A 22,182-nucleotide genomic window follows, 5' to 3' on the forward strand; every position below is an offset into this window, starting at 1 on the left:
CACACGTGTCAGAGCAGCTCAGTCCTTCCTGATCCATTGCCAGGATATTTTCCTAAACCATGGCCAGGACATCTGCTGAACTGGGCCATCAGGAGGGCTTCTTCCACATTGCATTACCCCTCTCTTGCCTCCAGCTTTGATGGGAAAGGTCTTGCTGATGGAAATTACATCAGAGCCACAGCATCCCTCCATGAAGTTTTCATCCCAGTGAATCACAGTTATCCATTAGCAAAGGAAAAAAACAAAACAAAACAACCTTTCAAAACCTTTCAAAAGTTGGATGAAATTTCTCGTCCATAAAATCTGTCCACATCAGGTGTTGTAGCTTGGCAGCAGAGATGGAGTCCCCTGGAGTGGGGGTCACCACACCTGTGTGTCAGGGACCCCATTCAGGATGGGACAAATCCCCACCTGCACAGGCCTTTGGAATGCACTTCCCCATCCAGAGGCAGAGGAACAGCCCCATCCCCTGTGCAGGAGGATGGGAAGGGGAGAACAGCACAGGATAAACGCCCTTGCATGTGACCACAACAAGGAGGGGCACAATCCTCTCACTGCCAGCTGGGGTTGTCCTTCCAGATGGACCTGAAAACCTGGAAGAAGGATTTCTCTTTTGGTTCTGTTCCTGCTTGGAATGAGCAGGCAGCAATCTATGGAGACAAATGCTGGAGAATTAAGGATGAACATGGTGTGTTCCCACCACTGCTGGAGGGCCTGTGGTGTTGCTGCCTCTTCACCGCTGCCAAGGGTCTGTGTGGGGACAGTGCCAGGGGACAGTGGGCACTGCAGCTCTCTGCTGATGATGGGGAGCCCATTCTTCCCAGGGATGCCGTCCCTCATCCCTCCTGGCTCCTTGCTGCTGACTTTGTCTCTTTTTCATTGCTTGCATTCGGTGACAGGAGCAGAAAGCTGAGTGTGACTTGCATGGTGAGAAAGGAAGGGAGAGGAAGGATCCTGAGATGGGGAACAGCCCATAAAGTCCTGAGCCCTGCTGGGTGAATCCCACCCAGCTCAGTGACATCCGAGTGTAAAATAAGTCTGGGAATATCCGGAAGAGTTGTGCCAACCCCAGCAAAGCACAAAGCAGGAGTGAAACTCCCTTCATTTGAACTCCTTTCCTACCTCACCAATACCAGAGCTCAGCCTTTAGAAGACCAAGCTTCTATGGGAATTCCTACTGCCCACTGCATCCCCTTGTTCAATATTTGTCATTCCAATGGCTTTCTAATGGCTGTAAACACAGGAATTGGCATCTGGACAGCAGGAAATCTAGGAAATTAGCACGAGGGACTCTTCTGGGCTTGTGGCCAATGTATAGTCCTAGGAGCCACTGAAAGCACAGCAGAGCCGAGCTCTAGAAAGCAGGAATGGTGTCACTGGGTTGGCAGAGCGCAGCTCCTGCTCCATTCAGGATAAGTGACAAGAATTCCTTTTCTGTTTTGCATTGTCCACAGGGACCCAAACTCCCTGAGATCCTGTTTTGGGCAGGGCAGGCCCAGGTCCCAGCTCTGCCCTTCACCTGCTGGGGGAAATGCCAGAATGGTCTGGTCTTTGTCATTTTCCTTTCAGGTTCATCCTGCATTTTTGCCACCCGGTATGGCTTCCTCATGCCCATGGAGCAGGAATTTGGACCACAAGGCTCACTAATTGCTGTACAAGGGAGTCACACTGGGCCTATGACCCAAACAGGAGGTTCCATGTGAGTCTGTCACAGCATCCAGCAAATCCTCTGGCTTTTCTGTGGGCTTTGGGGTGGTGCTGACCCTGTGCCCAAGCCGCTCTCTGCTCCTGAGCTTCTGATCTGATTGCAGGCTTGAATCCTTCAAGAGTCTCTTTTTAGGATGAGACAGAAAATGCAGGACATTGGGAAGTCCTCCATGAGGGGACAAATCTGAGCAGGAATGGCAGGAAGAGGCTGGTGATGTCCCCGGCAGTGGCCTGTGAGTGTGGACAAATGCACACCAAAGTGGGCACACACAGCAGGGCTGGCAGGGCTGGCCAGCTCACTCTGGCACTGTCTCAGCACAGGCACTCATTTCCTCTCCATCCTTCTGGCAGGACAATGAATTTGCACCCAAATGGAGTCTGGAGCCTCTGCAGAGGCTGGATCATGGAGCTGGGCTGGCAGGAGTGGGATCTGCTGGGATCCCAGGGCTGTTCTGCACAGCAGCTCCTGCCCAGCTGGGAGAGACAGGCCTGTCCCCATCTCGGTGACACGAGGGAGATGTTCACTCCCTGAGGTCTGTGCCACACCTTTCTGGCAGCCCCAGGGGTGGGTTTGGAGACAGATCAGAAGCGCAGCACTTTGGGCACTCCCTGTCACTCACCCAGGAGGGAGCTGGCTGCAGCAGAGGTGAGAAGAGCCAGCAGCACCCCAGAGTGGGACACAGACCCTGCCCCACAACATCCTCCATCAGCCATCCAAGCATCCTCCTGCTCCTCCTCGTGGTCTCTGCTCCTTCCTCATGAGCCAGCAGGCCTAGCACAAGGCTGGAAGGAAGCCATGGCCCTGCTGATGCCCTTCACTGGCTGGCAGTGTCTCCCTCCTTCTGGGAAGCTCTGCACCAGTCCCAGTGCTGGGAACCCTAAGGGATGGTGCAACCCTGAGCCCCCCAGTCTGACTTTCACACATTATCCTGGAGTGCACATTCGTGTGGGACTGTGCCAGTGCCCGTCTCTGGCCCCCATCCCCTGCCAGCTGTCTGTGACTGGCTGCTCCTGCCTTCAGAGACCTCTAAACTCCAGCAGGAGAGAGTGGCACAGGAGAATCTCTGTGGTTTGATAAGGAAAAGCAGCCTCCTGATAAGCTCTGTGCCCAATCCCTGCTAGCCTGGCCCAGGGGGTGGCTGCAGTGCCAGGAGGACACAGCCAGCTCCACTTTATGGGTCCCATGGGGTGGCATCCACCACATGTGGACAGCAATGGTTTATTTTCTCAGCATCCCAAGGTCACCCTGGAGATGAAGCCACTGGCACGGTGACTCCAGGGATGGGCACCTGAGCTGCCAGCCCCTGTGTTTCTCGGGAGATCCCCCCTATTTCCTAAATCCCAGTGCTGCTCCACTCAGGACCTACCACAGAGCTGAGCCCGTCTGTGCAGAGCAGGAGAAAAACGGCCCTGCCCAAATCTTGGGATTGTTTCTGACATTCCTCTACCCCAGCTCCGAGGGGCTGGGCCAGCATTTCCTGCTCCTCTGATCATCCCGGAATCCAAATGATGCCGGGAGAAGGTGGAACACTGAAGGGAAACAGGAGCATGTGCAGAGCATGTCTCACACAACCAAACCCTTTGCTGGCACCAGTTAAGGTTGCATAACCATCCAAAAATGCCTTATTTATCACTGTGGTGTTAGGTGCTCAGATCACACTCCACATCCTTCTAAATCTTCAGCTGTTTAGACGCTCTTCAGCCCTCGCAGATGACAACCACTTAGGAAAAAGAAATCTTTATTTTATAGGTTTTTTGTATACTTGTACACAAGTAAAATAAAATGCATATCTATATATACTGCAATCTTGTGAAGAGGAAGGCAGCATTCTTTAACAAATGCTGCCCGTAAACGTGGTGTGAAGGATGGAATGGAGACGGAAAAACTGCAAGAGTCATCAACATAGGATTAAAACAGCATCAAATCCATTACCTCTGCAAATGGAAACCTGCAACATTGTTCAGTGTGATGGCGACTTACAAACAGATTTTAGACATTCTTTTCAGAGCATTTCTTACACTTCTTTCTTTTTTTTTTTTTTTTTTTCCTGTAAATAAACCATATTTCTTTACCATCTGCTGTAGCAAAAGCTGCTTTGTGGGCAAGTGCAGTTCCGAAGACCAAAGGTATAATTCACAGGTTTCAGGACAAATAAATTATGTACATCTCAGTATTTGTCTTTTGTTTTGTTTTTGTTTGTTTGTTTGTTTTAATAAAGGCATCCAGTTAAGTTTTGTGTAACAAAGCTTTCTCAGGGTGGATGGGAGTCCTGCTTTTGTTTGCAACATTTATGGAGGTCAGCAAAAGTCGAGTATTAAAGTGTCATCAACCCAGGAAAAGAGTTAATTTTAGCAGAATAACAGTAAGCTCCACACCAAGGGGGGGATCAAAAGGCTTAGGCTGAGCTGTAACGTGGAGCTGTTCCCCTGCTGGGTGAGGCGGCACTGGGCCTTTGATCTGTTCTTTTTAGAGCAGCCCTGCCTCTTTTTGGTTGGGACTGTGGAAGGTTCAATGGGCTCTAGAAATTCGGGTCTCAACTTGGTCAAAGGAGGGTCTACAATGCTGGGGAAGGTCCCAAAGGGGGAATCATTTATCTGCTTGTTGCTGCCATTTTTGGAAGGGTCCGTCTCCATGTACTTGGGCCTGGACATGTTCTCCTTCTCCTTGAGGTGGTTGTTGGATGAGCGGCTGGAGGAGGGCCCAGTCTTGCCCTTAGCCTCGTAGATAAAAGACTTGTCCATCTCTGGCTGGCAGCACTTGGAGGAGCCGTCGTGGGAGCCCAGAGGGGGCAGCCCTGTCGGGAACTTCCCCGACCTGGTCTTGGTGCTGAAGACGCTGGTGCGGATCTGGTTGAAGGAGTCCACGCAGCTGTCCAGGTCGGAGCTCTGCAGCCGCTTCAGGTCCCGCCCTGCCAGGCGAGGGGGCAGGTGGCACTCCAGCTCCGAGGAGGAGCCCTTGAACTGCTTGAACCAGTTCCAGAGCGAGCGCGCCTGGCAGTCGCAGATCCACTGGTTGCCGTTGAGGCGCAGGTACTGCAGGGAGGCCAGGGGGGCCATGGTGTCCCCCGTGAGCACGGTCAGGTTGTTGTTGAACAGGTACAAGGTCATCACCTTGCCCAGGTCGTGGAAGGCGCGCCGGTGCACCAGGCTCACCCTGTTCTGGTGCAGCAGCAGCCGGTCCAGGTTGATCAGCCCGCGGAAGACGTTCTCCGACAAGCTCTTGATCTTGTTCCCGTGCAAAAACAGGTACGTGAGGTTTGCCAGGTCGATGAAGGTGTCGTCCAGCAGGATCTGGAGGTTATTATCCTGAAGGTAGAGGTACTGCAAGGAGAACAACCCTCGGAAAAGCCCCGTGGAGAGCTCCAGGAGCCCGCAGCGATCCAGGTGCAGGGTGTGGAGGTGCACAAGCCCCCGGAAGGTGACGGGGTTGATGGATTTCAGGTTTGTGTTGTCGCTGAGGTCCAGCTCCTCCAGTTTGGTGAGCCCGTAGAAGGCCCCGGGCTCGATGAGGCTGATGTTGTTGGAGTGGATCCACAGGATGGTCATGTTGCGGCAGGAGGTGAAGCTGGTGGCCCTCACCAGGGTGATCCGGTTGTTGTGCAGGAAGATGCGCTGGCTCTGGATGGGGATCTCTGTGGGGATGGCTGTCAGCCCCTGCTGCTGGCAGCTGATGGTGATCTTGGGTTCACTGTAGCATACACACGCCCCGGGGCAGGACTCCGCTTCTGACGGGATGTTCAAGCAAAGCACCAAAATCAGCAGTTTGCTTCCTGAAGAATGACAGAAATAGGGTGGGAATTAGGCAGGGTCATGGAGAGGGCTTCTCTTTGCAGAGAAGCCTGAAATTCCCCCTCCGAGTGTGGCACCACCAACCACAAACAGATGCCAGGGTAGCCAGTGATAAAATGTAGGATTAAAAATGGGATTCTGCCCCTCAACACAAGAGCTCAAATCAATGTACACTTGTAGAGATGGAGTCCCAGCATCTCCTCTGCCCTGCACCCTCAGGAGGTGAAAGAGAGGGATCACCACTTTGGATTTGCACATCCAACACCAGCCCTGTTCCCAAAATCTTACCTGTGAGCAAAGGGACTGAATTCTGGGGCATTTCCCTCTGCCATGGGCATGCCTGGCACAGCTCAGCCCCTGGAAAAGCGCCTGGGATGTACCAGGAAGCCCCAAATCCCATCCCAGCAGTGCCACCAACTTGTGGGTTTGCAGGGTCACGGAACAACTCTTCCAAACAAGCAGATGTCCCCACACTGCTCCCAAAACATAACTGTGACTTTCCACAAATAATCTTGGACTTGATTTGATCTCCTGGGAGAAATAACTGTGAGACATTCCCAGAATAACTTTCAGGTCAGACCTGCCTGGAGAAGTCTCAGGGCCAAGAGGATCCTGTCCTTCTCCTGCTCAAAACTTTAAGCCACATATTCCTGCTTTCTCTCTCCTCCTATTTTTTCTCTTTGAACATGTGTAGCCACTGAGGAAGAGAAGGAAACAGCAGGATTTTCCATCATGCTGTTGTAGGAGAAAGTCACGTCCTTCATTCAGGGATCCCACCAAGTGTGCAGGGCAGGAACAGATTCCTTGTATCCCAGGCATGCTGGCAGCCCCATAGGGCTGGAAAACCCCAGAGAGAAACTTTTTTCCTGGTGATGCCCACCCACTTCCCCAGGAGCTGCACTGGAATCCCAAGGAAGCATTTTGGTTCACCAAATTCCCCAGCTGGGGAGCTGGGAATGAGCCTGGAGGGAAGGGATGGACAGAGCAGCACCAAAGGGACCTCGAGGGTCCCTGAAGGTCCCTCTGAGAGACCTGAGGAGAGCCAGGCTGTTCCCTGCTCCCGGTGGGAAGGGAGGCAGTGCCAGCAGTGCTTTCCCAGCAATTAGCAGCCAGTAATTAGTCTGATACCTCCAAAGGGGAAATAAAATGAATGGAGAGCAGCCGGAGCAGCAGGAAGCTCTATTTGGGAATGCCACATGTAAGCAGGGACACTGTGACTCCTTCCCAGCTCTCACAGCACCTCTGGCCAAAGGACACGTCCCCCCCATCGCTGGGAATCTCCAGCCCAGGGACAAGAGTGGCTTTGCCTCTCTTGGGGGAGGGTTTTGCCACTGTTGTGGGAAGGATTTTCCTTTGAAACACTCAAAACATCGTTCTGGAATGTTGGTGCTCATTACAAAGTAAGGTGGAAAAGCAGAGTTCAAAAAGCCAGCCAGGAAAGCCCAGCAGCACAGAATGGGATGAACTGGGGAGACTGGAGCCACACCCAGCCTTGCAAATTCCCGAGGGGGAATCTGAAGGCAGTGGCTGCACCTCCCTTAGAGCCTGGTACGTGCTCACGTGGCCAGCAAAAGCACATCAAACACCATCAATAACAGATTAAATCACACAGAAACCTCACCAAATCTTTACTGAAGGAATAGCAATTGGAAAAGCTGAGGTGGGAAAGTCTCTTTCCTGCAAGGACAGGCTGGGATCCCAGGTTTGGATGTCAGTCTGGTCAGAACGATTCACTGTGTGTGGTTAATAAATCTGATGTGATCCAGTAGTCCAGTGCAGGCAGGAGACACCCATATATCATATTCCACCAGGGAAAAAAAACCCAGCTCAGCATGCACAGATAATTGGAGCCTGATGTTATCAGCTGCTGAGCAACCCTGCAAGGCAGAGTTTGAGTGCAGTGTTGTGACACATTTTGGCTGCCTTGTCATGTTTTGACATGTCACGTCCCATTGCATGAAGCACAGTAAAACAAGGCAACTGAAACTCCCCGCTGCAGCCATGGCACACCAAGAGCAGCCTCCTGGGAAATTAAAACCATGCTGGTGACTCTCTGGCCATCCCTCTGCAGCTGATAATGAAACCCCGTGGGCAGAGCAGTGGGACTTTCTGCAGCCTCTCTGGTCAGCTCCGTGATTCGGGTGATGGGTCCGGAAGTGACACCGGAGCAGTGGGAGTCACCTCCCACTCCAGGAAAACAGCTCGGACTGGGATACTGGGGCAGGATCCAGCTGTCCCTGGGCAGCCCCTCCCTGCCACGGCCTGGGGAAGATCCAGCCACGGCCTGGGTGCATCCCACAGGCCTCAGAAATAAATGGGAAACAGCAGAGGGAGTGCAAAAACCCATTCCCAAGTGAGAGGAGTCGCAGTGACACCATCCCTGTCCCAGCTCCAGCCAAGGGCATGATAAATCCATGCAAATCCATGTACACACGGGGAGAGAGGAGAGGACAGCAAGCAGGTTGGCAGAGGATGAGCCATGAGCATCACCTGCCCTGTGCCACCCATCCCGGCAACTGAGCGGGCACAGGTGATCCACAGGACCTCTCTTCCCATGGGAAGCTCCCGGCCCAGGCAGCAGGGTCCTGTCCCAGCTGCTGTGCCCAGGGCTGGAGCACAGCAGGAGCTCCAGGAGAAAAGGGGCACATCCTGCTCCGGGCTCGGCTCTGCCTGTCCCACTCCCATGCCCCGGGGGCTGCCAGCAGCGGTGAGTCAGTGGCACTGAGAGCGCTGCCAGCCAGCAGCACCGGGAAATTAATTACAGCAGGGCCAGGCTGTGTGCTTTAATTAGGGACCTGGTGCTCATGAGCTGCTCGGATTAGCTCCTTCCACCGAGACAGTTCGTGTCAATCATCCCCCAAAGCCTTTTTCCAGTGGCTTTCCAGCAGTGCAGCTCAGCCGTGTCCTGCCTGATCCATGGCACAGCCCAGCCCCAGCCAGGGCAGGGCCAGGGGGAAGGGCAGGACTGGATGAAGCCATGGGAAGCCAAGGTGACCCTTTCATCCCCAGCCAGGCTGGGTGTGCCGTGACAGAGACCCCAGGGACCCTGCATGGCTTTCCCTGCTCTTCCAAAATCCTCCAGTGACGGATGTGCAACCAGCAATGCCTGGTGTCAGCATGTCCCAGACCCCAGTGGCCACCAAGTACCATGAGCCACCCAGACCTTGCACCGGCATATCTTCATTTGTTTTCCTGGAGCACAGAAAAAGGCCAGGACAAAAGACATTCAAGGCCAGGTTGGATGGGGCTTGGGGCAACCTGGGGTAGTGGAAGGTGTCAGGGGGTGGAACAAGATGAGCTTAAAAGTCCTTCCCAAACCAAAGCACTTCAGGATTCTGTGATTCACGGCTGTCAGGGAGGAGGGAGGTCAGAAAGTTCCCTGTCTGCCCATTTCCAGAACATGCCATGCTCAGCTCCCAGTGGGGAACAGCATCCATCCTCCCTTCACCATCCAGATAAATCCATCCCTACTTCTGTATCTGCAGTGAGCTCCCACCACCACTGGACGCTGCATCCTCCACCTCCAGCTGGACTCTTCCACCTCAGGACCCATCTGAGTGCCCAGCCCCGAGGAAAAGGCTCTTGGAATGACACCCGTCCCTCCTCTCTTAGCTGAGAAACCATTCCTTCCTCTTTCAGGGCATGATTAAAACTTAACTCCAGAGTTCCTGTCAAAAGCAAAACATGAAAGAAATTCCAGAACCTGGAACCTTCAGTCCCTCCAAGACTTTGGCTTTGAGTTTAGCGTTTGTTCCTCCAGAGCTTTCTTAAAAGCCAGAAAGCTCCTTCAGTGAAGCTGCAGCGCTTCCCCTTTGCCATCCCCGAGTGTTGTGACTCATGGAACTAGAAGCAATTAAAGTGGGTCCATTATCTGCCTCTCCGCAGCTCCCCAGGGCCATCGCCTTGTCAAACGTGGCAATTAGAAAGAAAAGGCTCCGGGGGCCTCCAACAGATGCTTTGCAAACTTTTTTTTCAGGAGGCCAAAGCCAGCTGCAATGTGGTGCCGTTTGCAGAGCCACGGCCTCTCCCGGCTGCTCTGCTCTGGCTCCATTGATTTGGAGATATTCTAATGTGGCTTTCCTGCAGTGGAGGGTCAATAACCATCAATAACCATCTGAAGCCTCTCCTGCTCGGATATAAAGGGAGCACTTCACAATGCAAAGCCCTTTGCTGTTGCATACATCGTTTTGCCTTTTGTTTATAGTAGGGACACGCCGGAGCTGCCGAATTCCACGCTCGTAGAGGGCATAGTTTGGAATTCTGAGGGCATAGTTTGGAATTCCGCACTTGACTGCTGCTGGTGACTCCCGCGTTGTCCTGTGGCCAAAGGTGGGGCTGTGCCTGTGGGAAGGGGGCAGCGCTTTGACGCATTTCAAGTGGAGGTGGATGGAGAGGTCAGTGAGGAAGGACAATCGGCTCGGAGCAGCCTGGAGTTCCCCTTCCTTCTGCTGTGGAGAGGAAGGACGGAGCGTGGTGGAGCTGGGAGCAGAGGAGGGGGGCGAAGCTTTGCCACCATGAGACAGATGGGACAGGCACCAGTCACAGCTGTGGGGCACAGCAGGTCCCTGCCAGCAGCACAACATTCTGGGGCTGAAGCAGGTCCTGGGGCACCTCTGCACCTCCGTGGGGGTTTTGGGGTGTCAGACACCCCTCTTAGGTGGGACAGTCAGAGAGGTCACTGGGGTGAGTGAGCTCTGGGGTTCTGAATCACTCCCCAGACTCTGCTGGGGATGTTCCATGTCCAGGGGCTGGAGCTCGAGCCCCAGCTCACACCAAAACACTGGTGATGAATCCCAGTGGCCCAAAATCAGGGAGCTAATTCCCTTTTGGATACCCTTGGGGGCCTGAGGAGCAGGAATGGTGTGAGGTTTGGCACAGCTCTGTGTGAGACCTGTGCCAGCCCTGCTGGAATGTGAGCAGCAGTACGAGCAGCAATTTAGGCACCTGAGCCCCACCCCTGACTTGTCCCTGATCCCACATCCTCTGGGACTGCATCCAGACCCATTAACCTTTGGGATTGAGGTGCTCTTCCTTGCCTTTGGCAGCACAGCTCCTCTGGAAGATCCAGGCTGTGCCCTGAGCAGGAAAAATCCCAGCTGCGGTCAGGGCTGAGAGATCATTTCCGTAATGCATCCCGGTGGGGAGGCAGGCAGTGGATATGCCATCTACTCACTTCGGGTGTTCATCTTTCCCTCTTAAATCACACTCCCTTAATGCCATTTTTGGACTTAATATCACAGGGATATTTTGAAGGGAAGAAGGTAAAAACGAGTTATATCTTGTGCAATTCTTCTACCCCATCCTCCCAAACCTCCAGGGGGTTTGAACGCTGATTCTTCAGCATCAATCAGGGCTGAGTGCCACAGCTCCTTCCAGGAGCTCAGGGCAGCACAAACCTTCCCTGGGACAGCTCCATCCCTTCCTCGGATGTGCCAAAGCAGCTCCCACTTGTGGGGCTCCCCAGCCCTGCCAGTGGTTCTCCCTCATACCCAAAATTTTGGCAGCAGCCTGGATTTAGCCTAAGAACATTTGGTCAGGGTTATGCTTTTGGTGCTTTGCCAGCATTTCCCTCGGCAGCAGCAGGGAGAGGAGGAGACTGGGAGAGTGAACAGTTTGTATTTCAGCCCATTTGAATGAGAACTCGATGAGGAGCAGAAAAACTAAAGTTTCTTCTGTAGCCAGAGGGTTTTCATGCTGCTGAATTCCCAATGCTTGCTGCAAGGCATGGAGGTGTGAGAGCTGCTCAGAGGAAAGGTCATCAGAACCCTTCTGAGGGGAAATGTCAAGGGAGTCATCAGGTCCCTGGTTAACAATAACAATTATCAATTATTACAGACCAGGAGTGCCCTGGGAGGCCAGGGAATGGGAAAAGTCCTGGTTCCAATAAAAGAAGGTGGGAAGAGCTGCAGGGAGCCAGGCCAGGGACATCTGGGCTGGGCTGAGGTGGGGTCCAGGAGCAGACAGGGGTGGGAATGCAGCTCTAACTAGTGGGAGCGTTTCCCTGGCACCTTCTCCAAACCCTGGGCAAACAGTGGCCTGAGGCAGAGCTTCCCTGGCTCCCTACAGACATAAAACTTCTTTCTCCTTTTCAGGATTCTTCCAAGCCCTAGGTCCCTGTAGGAATGCTGCTCCAGACGTTCTTGCTGTGCTCCACAGCTTTTCCTCTTCGCTGCAGGGGCGGGAGTGCAACACTTGGGATGCAGGGGCAGCTTGGACCATGCCAGAGGTGTGGGTGGGATTGGGCAGAGGTTTAGGTGGAATTTTCTGGGTGTTCAGATGGAAAATTGCAGAGCTTCAGGCGGACAATTGCAGAGGTTCAGATGGAATTTTGCAAAGGTTCGGATGGAATTTTGCAGAGGTTCAGATGGACATCTGCAGCAGTTTAGATGGGCTTTGCAGAGGTTTGGATGGACAATTGCAGACATTCATATGGAATTTTGCACAGATTTAGATGGACAGCTGCAGAGGTTTAAACAAACTGATGCAGGGGTTCAGATGGACTTTTACAGAAGTTCCACAGCTTCTCTGGAAATTCCATTTTAGTACCTCCCCTCCCTCACAGGGAACAGTAACAAAGGACTTTGCCAACCCCACACAGGTTAAAGGTGCTATTTAAAATTATTTTCATGAAATCAGGAATAATCTTTGAGGTTCTTAAGCACTGAAAACCTGACCTAGTTATCCCAGTTTCCCATGGAGAGGCACTGGAAAACCCTGTGGATACACCAGCCCATCTTGCAGTGAGTGCTCCTGCCAGTGCTGTGCTCTGCCCCTCACCTGGTGGGGCTCTCTCTGCCAGGTCAAACAGCACGAGCAGAATTTTCAGCTGTTCTCATGTAATACAGAATAAATCTACATGGTTGCCACCTGTCCTCTTTCCATTTGTGGCACATCTGGAAGGGGAAAGCTCCTGACCTTTTAAAGGGAGAAGATGATGAGCTTGAAGTAAAACATGGAGAATTCCTGTGGAAAAGGCCTCGTGGGTGGGTTTATTCACCCACCTGAGCTTGACACAGTTCAACCCTGGTCCTTTCTGTGCTGACAGTGCAGGTCTCAGGTGCTGCTGGTCCATCCAAACTCTCAGTATTCCCTTTTCTTCCCTCAGAACTGGTTTCCCCACTGCATGCAGGAGTGTGGCTCCTTTCAGGATGAGATCATTCTGGAGCTGGAATCACCATGGGTATGTCTAGCTCTCCTGAACACACAGTGCAAAGCCTTGTCCTGGTGTCCCCTCCACCAATGTGACACCACAGAGCCCCTGGGCTCCGTGGAGCACAGGGGATTTGTGGGAATTTGGCTCAGAGCAGGGAGTTTGACTTGATCTTTTGCCAGGTACCAAATCCCACAGTGACAGCGGGAGGAGAGGGCACAATCTCCTGGAGATGCACAGAGCAGGGGCCGGCTGTGCCAAGGGCAGGGGCCCAAGGCTGGAGGAGTTGGGTGAGAGGCAGAAAAAGCCCAGTGCCCAAAGGGAAGGTGAAAGCACACAGCCTGGAATGTGCATTTGGAGAATTTGAGGCACTCCTGGGAAAAATGGGCACAAAAAGGGGAAGCGAGTGGCAGGAAGGCTGTAGGACAGGAGGAGATCCCTGAAAGCCTGCAGGCACTTGCTGAGCTCTCCAAACCCCACTGAATTCACCTCTGAGTAGCTGCTGTGATCCTGATCCACTTCCCAGGGCTGCACTGGGCACCTGCCAGGCCGGGCCCAGCCACACCAAGCACAGGGAGCCGAGGAGGAGGAGGAAGAGGAGGGAGGGCTCCTTCCTCAGCCTGGGAGAACCAGATGAGTTGGAATGAATTCATCTATAAGGTGACTTCCCACAGACACCATTCCAGGGTTATGCACTTTCTCCAAGTGACAGCCACCAATGGCCATGGCATTGTCACAGCTGTCACAGGATTATGGGATGGTTGGGGTGGGGAGGATCTTAAATCCCATCTCATTCCACCTCCTGCCATGGACAGGGACACTTTCCACTGTCCCAGGCTGCTCCAAGCCCCATCCAACCTGGCTTTGGACACTGCCAGGGATCCAGGGGCAGCCACAGCTTCTCTGGTGGCCTCCTCACCCTCATAGGGAAGGATTTTCCCCCCAGATCTGTCCCTGTCACGCTGCCTTTTGCCAAGAGTCCCATGGCCAGAACCCATACCTGGTCCTGTAAAGCCAAACCCAGCAGATCCCTAAGAACGAGACCAGAAAAGCTGTTCCTGGTTCCAGCACTGCTGAGGGCATCCTAAGAGGTCCCAATCCTCATTCCCATCCTATCCAGATGGGATGCATCCAGCACACTGCACGAGCAGGATCATGTGTGATCCTGCCATCATTCCATCTTCACACTGGGAAGAATGAAGTGACAAAATATTCACTGTGAATCACAAGCAGCTCCTCCAGAAGTCAGGATTATCTGTGCCATATCTGCAGAAAATCAGGGACAAACAGGTGTCCAAAGGAAGGAAACTCAGGTTCCTGAGATGCTTTAGGTCTCTCGTGGGGCACAGAGTACCTCAGGAATTCTTCAAAACCTTCTCAGGAAGGAGAGTTTCCTGCAGCTCCAAACCTGGCGTTGGTGGCTGCTGTGTGAGTGACTCAGGGAGAGGAGAGGTGAAGCTCCAGATGGAATTTACACCTGCTCCCCCCAGCCATCTGGGACTGCACCCCCTGCCAGCTGCAAATCCACCCCCACAGCTTCTGGAAGAGCCCCCTTGCCCATGGCAGCACTTTCCTTGGTCTTCCTCTAAAACAACATTATCTCAGTTTTTGCTTGCAGCCCCAGCATCTGCATTGTGTGGAGTGCAGGGATGAAATTCAGGAAGGAGCCTGGAAGGGAAAGTTGTTCCAGACATCCCCCATGGTCTCAGTTTGGTCGTGTGTGTGGATGCAGAGTGAGCAAACAGCCCCAGGCAGCTCAGGCAGGACAGGGAGAGGGAGAAAGGGAGAACATTCCAGCCCCAGCCTCAGACACAGCCACATTCCCAGAGAACAGCTGGAAATGACCACAGGAGAGAGCAGACACAGGGAGATCAGATTTCTCTGCCCTGCTCACAACTTGTTGCTCCCCTTGCTGAGCCTGGAGGACCAGAGCTCTCCAGATATCCCAAGGTTTGTCACCTGGAGCAGGGGAGGAGCAGTGGAGGAGCTGAGCTCTGCCTGATCTGTGAGGTCTCTACCGGCCCCTCCAGCCTGGCCATGCTCCCCCTCTCCCTCCTTTCCCCTTTTCCCTCAGCATCTTTTCCAGCTCCTGGCACACATCCCTGGCTGGTCCTTTCATTGCCAGACAACGCTGGGACTGTTTTTTGGAATGTGTGTCTCAGGTGAGTGCAGCTCACTCAGCCACGCTCCCCAGGTGAGGAGCACCACACCCACAGCTCTATAAATAAACATATTCCTTTGGAATGTGCAGCTCCGTGAAGCTGAGGAAGGACACAACTGGCTGCTAATTATACAGCTTCCTGTTTTCCTGGAAATCGGGAAGTGATGGGGAAGGCAATGGAGAAAGGATCCTGCAGCCCAGCAGGGTTTGAGCCCCCGGTGCTGGGCTGAGCTGCCCTCACCTCACACCCACCCCACAATCCCACTGAATCCAACCAGGAATTCACACCAGGTTTCCATGCCCAAGGTCCTCAGCTCAAGGTCTCATTGCAGGCAGAGAAATGAGAGCCCCCTCCTGCTTTTCATTCCGGGTGGATAAAAGCTCCTGTTCCGCCTGCAGCCTCCCCTCCACCCTGTGTCCATCCACTTCCCCACTGCAGGGCATTAAATGTCCATAACCATCCGTTCTCCAATGTAGCCTTCAATCAGTGTTAGACCCTGCAGCCCCCGGGCTGCTGGACAGGCCCCCATTCCCTGCTCCCAGGTGGATGGCGGAGCACCTGGCTGGATTCACGTTCCTTGTTTTCCTGCTGCCAGCCTCCCGGGCAGCTGCAGTTGCTCTGCATCAGAGCCCTGCCTTCAGCTTTATTTATCAGGGCAAACCCCAGTCAGCTGCCACCTTCATGGGCAGTAATTTATAGATGTTTTCTGGATCATTCATGAAAATAGGGAAATACAGCAGGGTGGAAGCTGAATCCTGCAAAGCTTCTGTGCAAGCAGCTTGTTCTGCACTGATCCTCCACCAACAATCGCATTTTGAGGGCTTTAAGCTGCCTGTTTCTTAATCCATTTAATAACTGTCTATTGATTCCATAGACAGGATATTCTCCACCATGGAAATCAAGTGCCTGACATAAATCTGAATTTATTATGATAATCCAGATCCACGAGCAGAGGCTGTGGGAATTTGTGCACATCTCATCCACCAGGACATCGGTCTGAGCCCGGGGTTTGCTGGCATTGAGGTGATGCCATCAGTAAATAATTGTGACAGCAATACCTTTGAAAACAATATCAGAACAAAAAAGAAGACAACTGGGTTTAGAAAAAAAATCTGGGAAATATAGCAGTGGAAATGATTGGTATTTCTTGGAATTGTAGAATCAATAAGGTTGGAAAAGCCCTCTAAGATTTCCAAGTCCAAGTGTCAACCCCATGCCATTGAACCACGTCCCCAAGTGCCAGGGGCACACATTTCTGGAGCACTCCCAGGGGTGGTGACTCTGGACAGCCTGTTCCAGTGCTTTTCCAGGTATTTTTCTCTGGATTTCTGTGCCTTTGATCCTCAGCTCTGTTAACAACTCTCTCGACAGCACAGATCCCGAGCTGAGCATCCTCTCCTCACCTCCAGGGCTTTCACACTTGCTGCTTGCAACCTTCCCTGGTCTTCCCTGCCTCTGGGAATCCTCTGGTTTCCAGGTTTAGAGGGAATTAGAAGCAGGATCTTGTCAGCAACTTGTGGCCATGCTCCCACACACACTCCTTAGAAAGGGGCTGGAGCATCCCTCCATGTGGGGTTATTGTCCATAAACCATCCTGGAGGATGGGCTCTCATCCCAGCTGGGCATCCCTCTCCACAGACAAGTTGTTTAAGCATTCAGGATCATTGCAGAGGAAAGAAAAGATTTCCTTAAGTAAGAACAGTGCTTTCTCCTTTCCATGGGAGCTGTTTGTCCCCAGGACTGGGCATTCCTGTCACCCCACCACACCGTGGTGGCAGGGCCACCTGTCCTTCCTCTTCCTCACCAAGCACACAGGGTCAGGAGGCACCTGAGTTCAGCCCCGGCACTCATTTCTTAATTGCAAGAACCAAACCACGAATTTGATTGAAGACAATCACCATCCCATAGCCAGGCCCTGCAAATGTCCAGGGGGACAGAGAACTCCCACCCTGCAGGTCCCTCCCTCCAGCAGAGCCCTTCCAGAGCAGCAGGGCTCACTTCCCATAAGTGCCTCTTAATATTTCATGGGACTAAGTGAATTTCTTTCCATTTCATTTGCCATCTTTGTTTAATTCACCTCCTTCAGCACAGAAGGGAAACCAAGGACCAACTGCTGATGTGGGGGAAATATGAATCATCTCATGAAAGGAATGAACTCAAGTGAAAAAAAGGAAGAAATTGGTCAAGTTATGAATAGAAATTCAGCAGAATCACAGAAATACCACTGAAAACTCAAACCTGCAGGAGCAATAACATCAGGCACACAAATGGCACCTCATGGCTAATATATTAATTTCCAAGCAGAATATCCCATCTCTTCCAGCCTGGAAAAGCCTCATCCCAGCATATTCACAGGGTTTTTGGGGGGGATTTCTCATATAATGCAAGTCAAGGAAAAAGAAGAGTAAATCTTGTGGATTTGAAGACAGAAAAAAACCACCTGCTCATGTTCTCCTGCTCTTTTTTTCCTGGCAAGGTGAAAGCCAACACTCCTATCCCTGGGGAAATTATTTGTGCAGCTTCTGACAGGAGCAAGGACAGTGGGAACTCTCCAGACATCACTTCCCAAAATGTTCTTGGTGCCAGCCTTGGTTCCCAAACCTGCTGAGGATTCCCACCTTCCAACCCCAAAACTCCACAAAACTGCCCAGCAAATCCCCTCCCAGCCTCATGTGGGGCATCAGGCCAGGACCTCTCACAGGAAAACCAGGAATGATTAAGAGTAAAGCCAGCAATTCCAAACTGTCCTTACTTCTGGTGCCTCTGTCTCTGCCTTCTCTTCCTTGAGGACTTTTTCAGAGCAAACTCAGCCAATCTCCCCTCAGTTCCAGAGTCCAAATCCTACACCACTGCTCGTGGAAGTGTTTCCTCCCGGGATGTGATGCTGCTGGTTCTGCTTCACCACCCGTGGCCTCTCCCTTCCTACTTTCCTCAGCTGTTATTTGCAGTGACACCCCCTCACACAGCCCTTTTTTCTGGGATAACAGTCCAAACCCTCTTCCCTTGTGCACAGCCTGGTCAGACCCATACGGGGCAGCACCAGCTCTGGAGGAAGGTGACAGCAAATCAGGGTGACAAAGAAACCAGGGCCAAATTCTGCTCTGTTTTGTGCAGGTCCTGGGCTGATCCCACAGAGTGGGGGACCAAGGGAGGGGATTCTGCCGCTCTGCCCTGCTCAGGTGAGGCCCCACCTGCAGAGCTGCCCCAGACCTGGAGCCCAGCAGGAGGGACCTGGAGCTGCTGGAGAGAGTCCAGAGGAGGCCACAGAGATGCTCCCAGGGCTGGAGCCCCTCTGCTCTGGAGCCAGGCTGGGAGAGCTGGTGGTGCTCACCTGGAGAACAGAAGGCTCCAGGGAGAGCTCAGAGCCCCTGCCAGGGCCTAAAGGGGCTCCAGGAGAGCTGGAGAGGGACTGGGGACAAGGGATGGAGGGACAGGACACAGGGAATGGCTTCCACTGCCAGAGGGCAGGGCTGGATGGGAGATTGGGAAGGAATTGTTCCCTGGGAGGGTGGGCAGGCCCTGGCACAGGGTGCCCAGAGCAGCTGTGGCTGTCCCTGGATCCCTGGCAGTGCCCAAGGCCAGGCTGGACAGGGCTTGGAGCAGCCTGGGACAGTGGGAGGTGTCCCTGCCCAGGGCAGGGAGTGGCACTGGATGACATTTCAAAGGTCCCTTCCAACCCAGGCTGTTCTGTGGTCCCGTGAGTGAAGCAGCTGCAGTGACCTTGGGACAAGGGGGTCTCTTGCAGGGGCAAATGTCCTCAGGAGCTGCCAGCACCCGAACTGCAGCTGCCACTGCACTTCTCAAACTCATCCCAGCAAACTGGGATGTTTAGGTGTGAAATTTAGATGGAATTTCAGGCACTTTTCTGGTACATGGATTCAGCTGCCGCCGAGCAGTGTGAGGGTGCACACTTCCATCCCCAGGTGCCATAGAAGCGTGCAGGGTTTGCTTGACCAGCTGGGCAAGGGAGGCTTCCAGAGGTGTCCAGGGGTGTGTTGCCATTCCTTAAGCATTCCTAAGGCACTCAGGAGCACATGGAGGGAGATCTGTTTGTTTTATCCTTCCAAAGCCTGGCTTGAGGGAGAGCCCTTCACCCTCACCCACAGGCAGGACCACAGCACGCTGCAGCGTCGAGCAGCTCATTCCTGACAGCTCCTGCTGGACTGAGGAATGACTTCTTCACATCATTCCATGGAGGAATCCCTGCTCCTGCCTGGAAGATCCCAACTCAGTGTTCAGTGGCTGATATATGGAGAGGACACGTGCTGTGACAGGCCACTGGGACCACCATCACACCCAGACTCATTAGAACTCTTATTAATGATCTAATGAGAAGGGCAGAAAACAGCAGGTTAATTAAATCTGCCCCTCCTGAGCTGGGGAAGGTTTCAGCTTTAGTGGGGATGGATAAATGACAGGGAGGGCTCTGGCAAGAGCTGGCAGATTGTTCTAGGCTGGAAAACTGCTCCTTGTGGGGAAAATGAGCCTCCTTCCACCTCATCAGGAAGGGGAAAGGCTGGAGATAAAAGAGGAGCTGCCAGGAGCTGAGAGGTGATGCCTGATAATGAGAGAGGGAGGGTGGGGGACTTGGGAGGGAATTTTTGCTCTGAGCTTGTACCGCCAAACGTTGCTCCTTGCCTGGGGCTCCTGGAGCCGATAAGAAAGAATCCAATTGTTATTGATCCCTGTTCCCACAGCTCTTAGGGGCTGATGTTCCACCTCAACCAAAACACCAAGAAAGGGGGAGAGAAAGAGCTTTATCCACAGATGAACTTGGAGCAGCACAGGTGGAAATGTCTTAATTGTGTGTCCAAAGAGCTGGAGGATCCTGGAAATACAGGAGGAAGCAGTGTGGGACAGTGAATTAACTAAGCTGGGGGAGGAAGAGCTCCAGGGCTTCCAGGGCTCATCACCAAGGAGATATCCAAAGAGAGCAGAGAAAAAGGTTGTGTGACCTCTCCAGTTCAAATTTACCTCCTAACTGAGCTGTGCCATGACAGGGAACCCCGTGTGGGATGGTGCCACAAGGACACAGCAAAGGCACACCAGGACAACCCCTGGCAGCTTTCAAAGAGCTGGGAAAACAAAAAAACCCAGGAAATTACGGGCAAAATAGTCCCAGCTTGTAGTCAGTGTCACACTGGGATGCAGCAACTGGCAGTGTCCAAGGACAGGTAGGACAGGGCTCCCACCTGGGACAGTGGGAGGTGTCCCTGCCCGTGGCAGGGGGTGGAATTCCATGATCTTTAAGGTCCCTTCCACCCAGACCATTCTGGGATTCTGTGCTTTGGCTGTAAGATCATCCCTCACACCAGCACAGCACCACAGGTCAGCATTACTTGGCCTCCTTTTTTTTCATTCCTATCCAAGGGAAGGAAGGAAAAGATTTAGTGCACCACAAAAAGAAGTATTTCAGGAGAAAATACTTGGAGAAAAGGGGGCAACAAAATGTCACTTTTCCAAGGCAGAAATGTGTGTCTGTCCCAAGTTCCGCACTCCCGGAGTCAGAACTTCCCTGGAATCCTCCAGCTTAAACCAGCTGCAGTCCAAGTGCTCTCTGAAACCACAGCAGTGAAAGACAAAATGACTTAAACCCTTTTCTAAAGGCAGGGACTTCAAACAAGGGGGAGAAGATAGTCAAGGCAGATGTGGAAGTCTGACTACTTAAAACAGCTCCTGAAGAGCAGAGAGAGGCAACAAAGCAAGCTTTGAAAAAAAAAAGGTGTTAAGGCTCGAGAGCAGCATTAATACACAAAATCAAAGCAATTTCTCTAAGCTGTCAAAATAATCCCTGGATGCTGGGAGGAGCAGCCCCACAATTGGAGAAGGAACGGATCCCTCCTGCCTGGGGGGTGGGAATTCAGCCATTCCCGACAATCACAATAGGAGCAAAGCCCATGGCTGAGTGGCATTTACAGGAGACTGAGAAGAAAATCTAAATGAGAAAGAAAGAATTGAAAAGCCCTGGCAAGCAGAGACACAAAAGGTTTCTGTTGAGATGCTTGTAAGCCTTGGTGCATCTGAGACGTGCAGAAATTAATAAATCAGTGGTGTAGGGCTCTGATTAAGAAAATAAACCCATATATAAAGAAGAGATTGTCAGCACCCAGGCACTCATTTGAATCCACGTTGTGTCACCACTGATCAGATCTCACCCAGCACGAGCAACTCAGCACCAGAGTGAAATTAAAGACAAAGGGCATGAAATCAGCATTTCTGACTTAGAAGCTTTCTATAAACTTCCTAACTGAGGGGAGAAACCCACCAGGGTGAGAGGGACAGACCAAAGGGCTTCAGCTGAGCTCTGGCTGGCCTGGAGCACCTGGAGCTGAGGAAGGGCCTGGAGCATCTCCGTGCCCAGGAAAGGCTGAGGGAGCTGGGGCTGCTCAGCCTGGAGAGGAGCCCCAGTGAGAGGGGCCTCAGCCCTGGGTGTGCCTGGGTGTCCCTGTGTCTGTCCCTGTCTGTCCCTGTGTCTGTCCCTGGGTATCCCTGTCTGTCTCTGTCTGTCCCTATGTCTGTCTCTGTCTGTCCCTGTGTCTGTCCCTGTCTGTCCCTGTGTCTGTCTCTGTGTCTGTCCCTGTGTCTGTCCCTATGTCTGTCCCTGTCTGTCCCTGTCTCTCTGACTGTCTCTGTGTCTGTCCCTGTCTGTCCCTGTGTCTGTCCCTGTGTCTGTCCCTGTGTCTGTCCCTGTCTGTCCCTGTCTGTCCCTGTGTCTGTCCCTGTCTCTCTGACTGTCTCTGTGTCTGTCCCTGTGTCTGTCCCTGTCTCTCTGACTGTCTCTGTGTCTGTCCCTGTCTGTCCCTGTGTCTGTCCCTGTCTGTCCCTGTGTCTGTCTCTGTGTCTGTCCCTGTGTCTGTCCCTATGTCTGTCCCTGTGTCTGTCCCTGTCTCTCTGACTGTCTCTGTGTCTGTCCCTGTCTGTCCCTGTGTCTGTCCCTGTGTCTGTCCCTGTCTGTCCCTGTCTGTCCCTGTGTCTGTCCCTGTCTGTCCCTGTGTCTGTCCCTGTCTGTCCCTGTGTCTGTCTCTGTGTCTGTCCCTGTGTCTGTCCCTATGTCTGTCCCTGTCTGTCCCTGTCTCTCTGACTGTCTCTGTGTCTGTCCCTGTCTGTCCCTGTGTCTGTCTCTGTGTCTGTCCCTGTGTCTGTCCCTATGTCTGTCCCTGTGTCTGTCCCTGTCTCTCTGACTGTCTCTGTGTCTGTCTCTGTGTCTGTCCCTGTGTCTGTCCCTGTGTCTGTCCCTGTGTCTGTCCCTGTCTCTCTGACTGTCTCTGTGTCTGTCCCTGTCTGTCCCTGTGTCTGTCCCTGTGTCTGTCCCTGTCTGTCCCTGTCTGTCCCTGTGTCTGTCCCTGTCTGTCCCTGTGTCTGTCTCTGTGTCTG

General features: G+C 52.9%; 1 protein-coding gene across 1 annotated transcript in view; it reads right to left on the reverse strand.

Annotated features, from left to right (window-relative positions):
• Window positions 1–3,429: 3,429 nt before the first annotated feature.
• The window catches only part of RTN4R (reticulon 4 receptor), an 87,220-nt gene continuing 68,467 nt past the window's right edge, over window positions 3,430–22,182 (reverse strand). Inside the window, exon 2 of the mRNA XM_063415775.1 lies at window positions 3,430–5,477. Coding sequence (XP_063271845.1) covers window positions 4,057–5,477 — 1,421 coding nt within the window. The 3' untranslated portion in view covers window positions 3,430–4,056. The remainder of the gene's footprint in view (window positions 5,478–22,182) is intronic.

Source organism: Prinia subflava, chromosome 19, assembly GCF_021018805.1.
Source record: "Prinia subflava isolate CZ2003 ecotype Zambia chromosome 19, Cam_Psub_1.2, whole genome shotgun sequence".
NCBI classification, from domain to species: domain Eukaryota; kingdom Metazoa; phylum Chordata; class Aves; order Passeriformes; family Cisticolidae; genus Prinia; species Prinia subflava.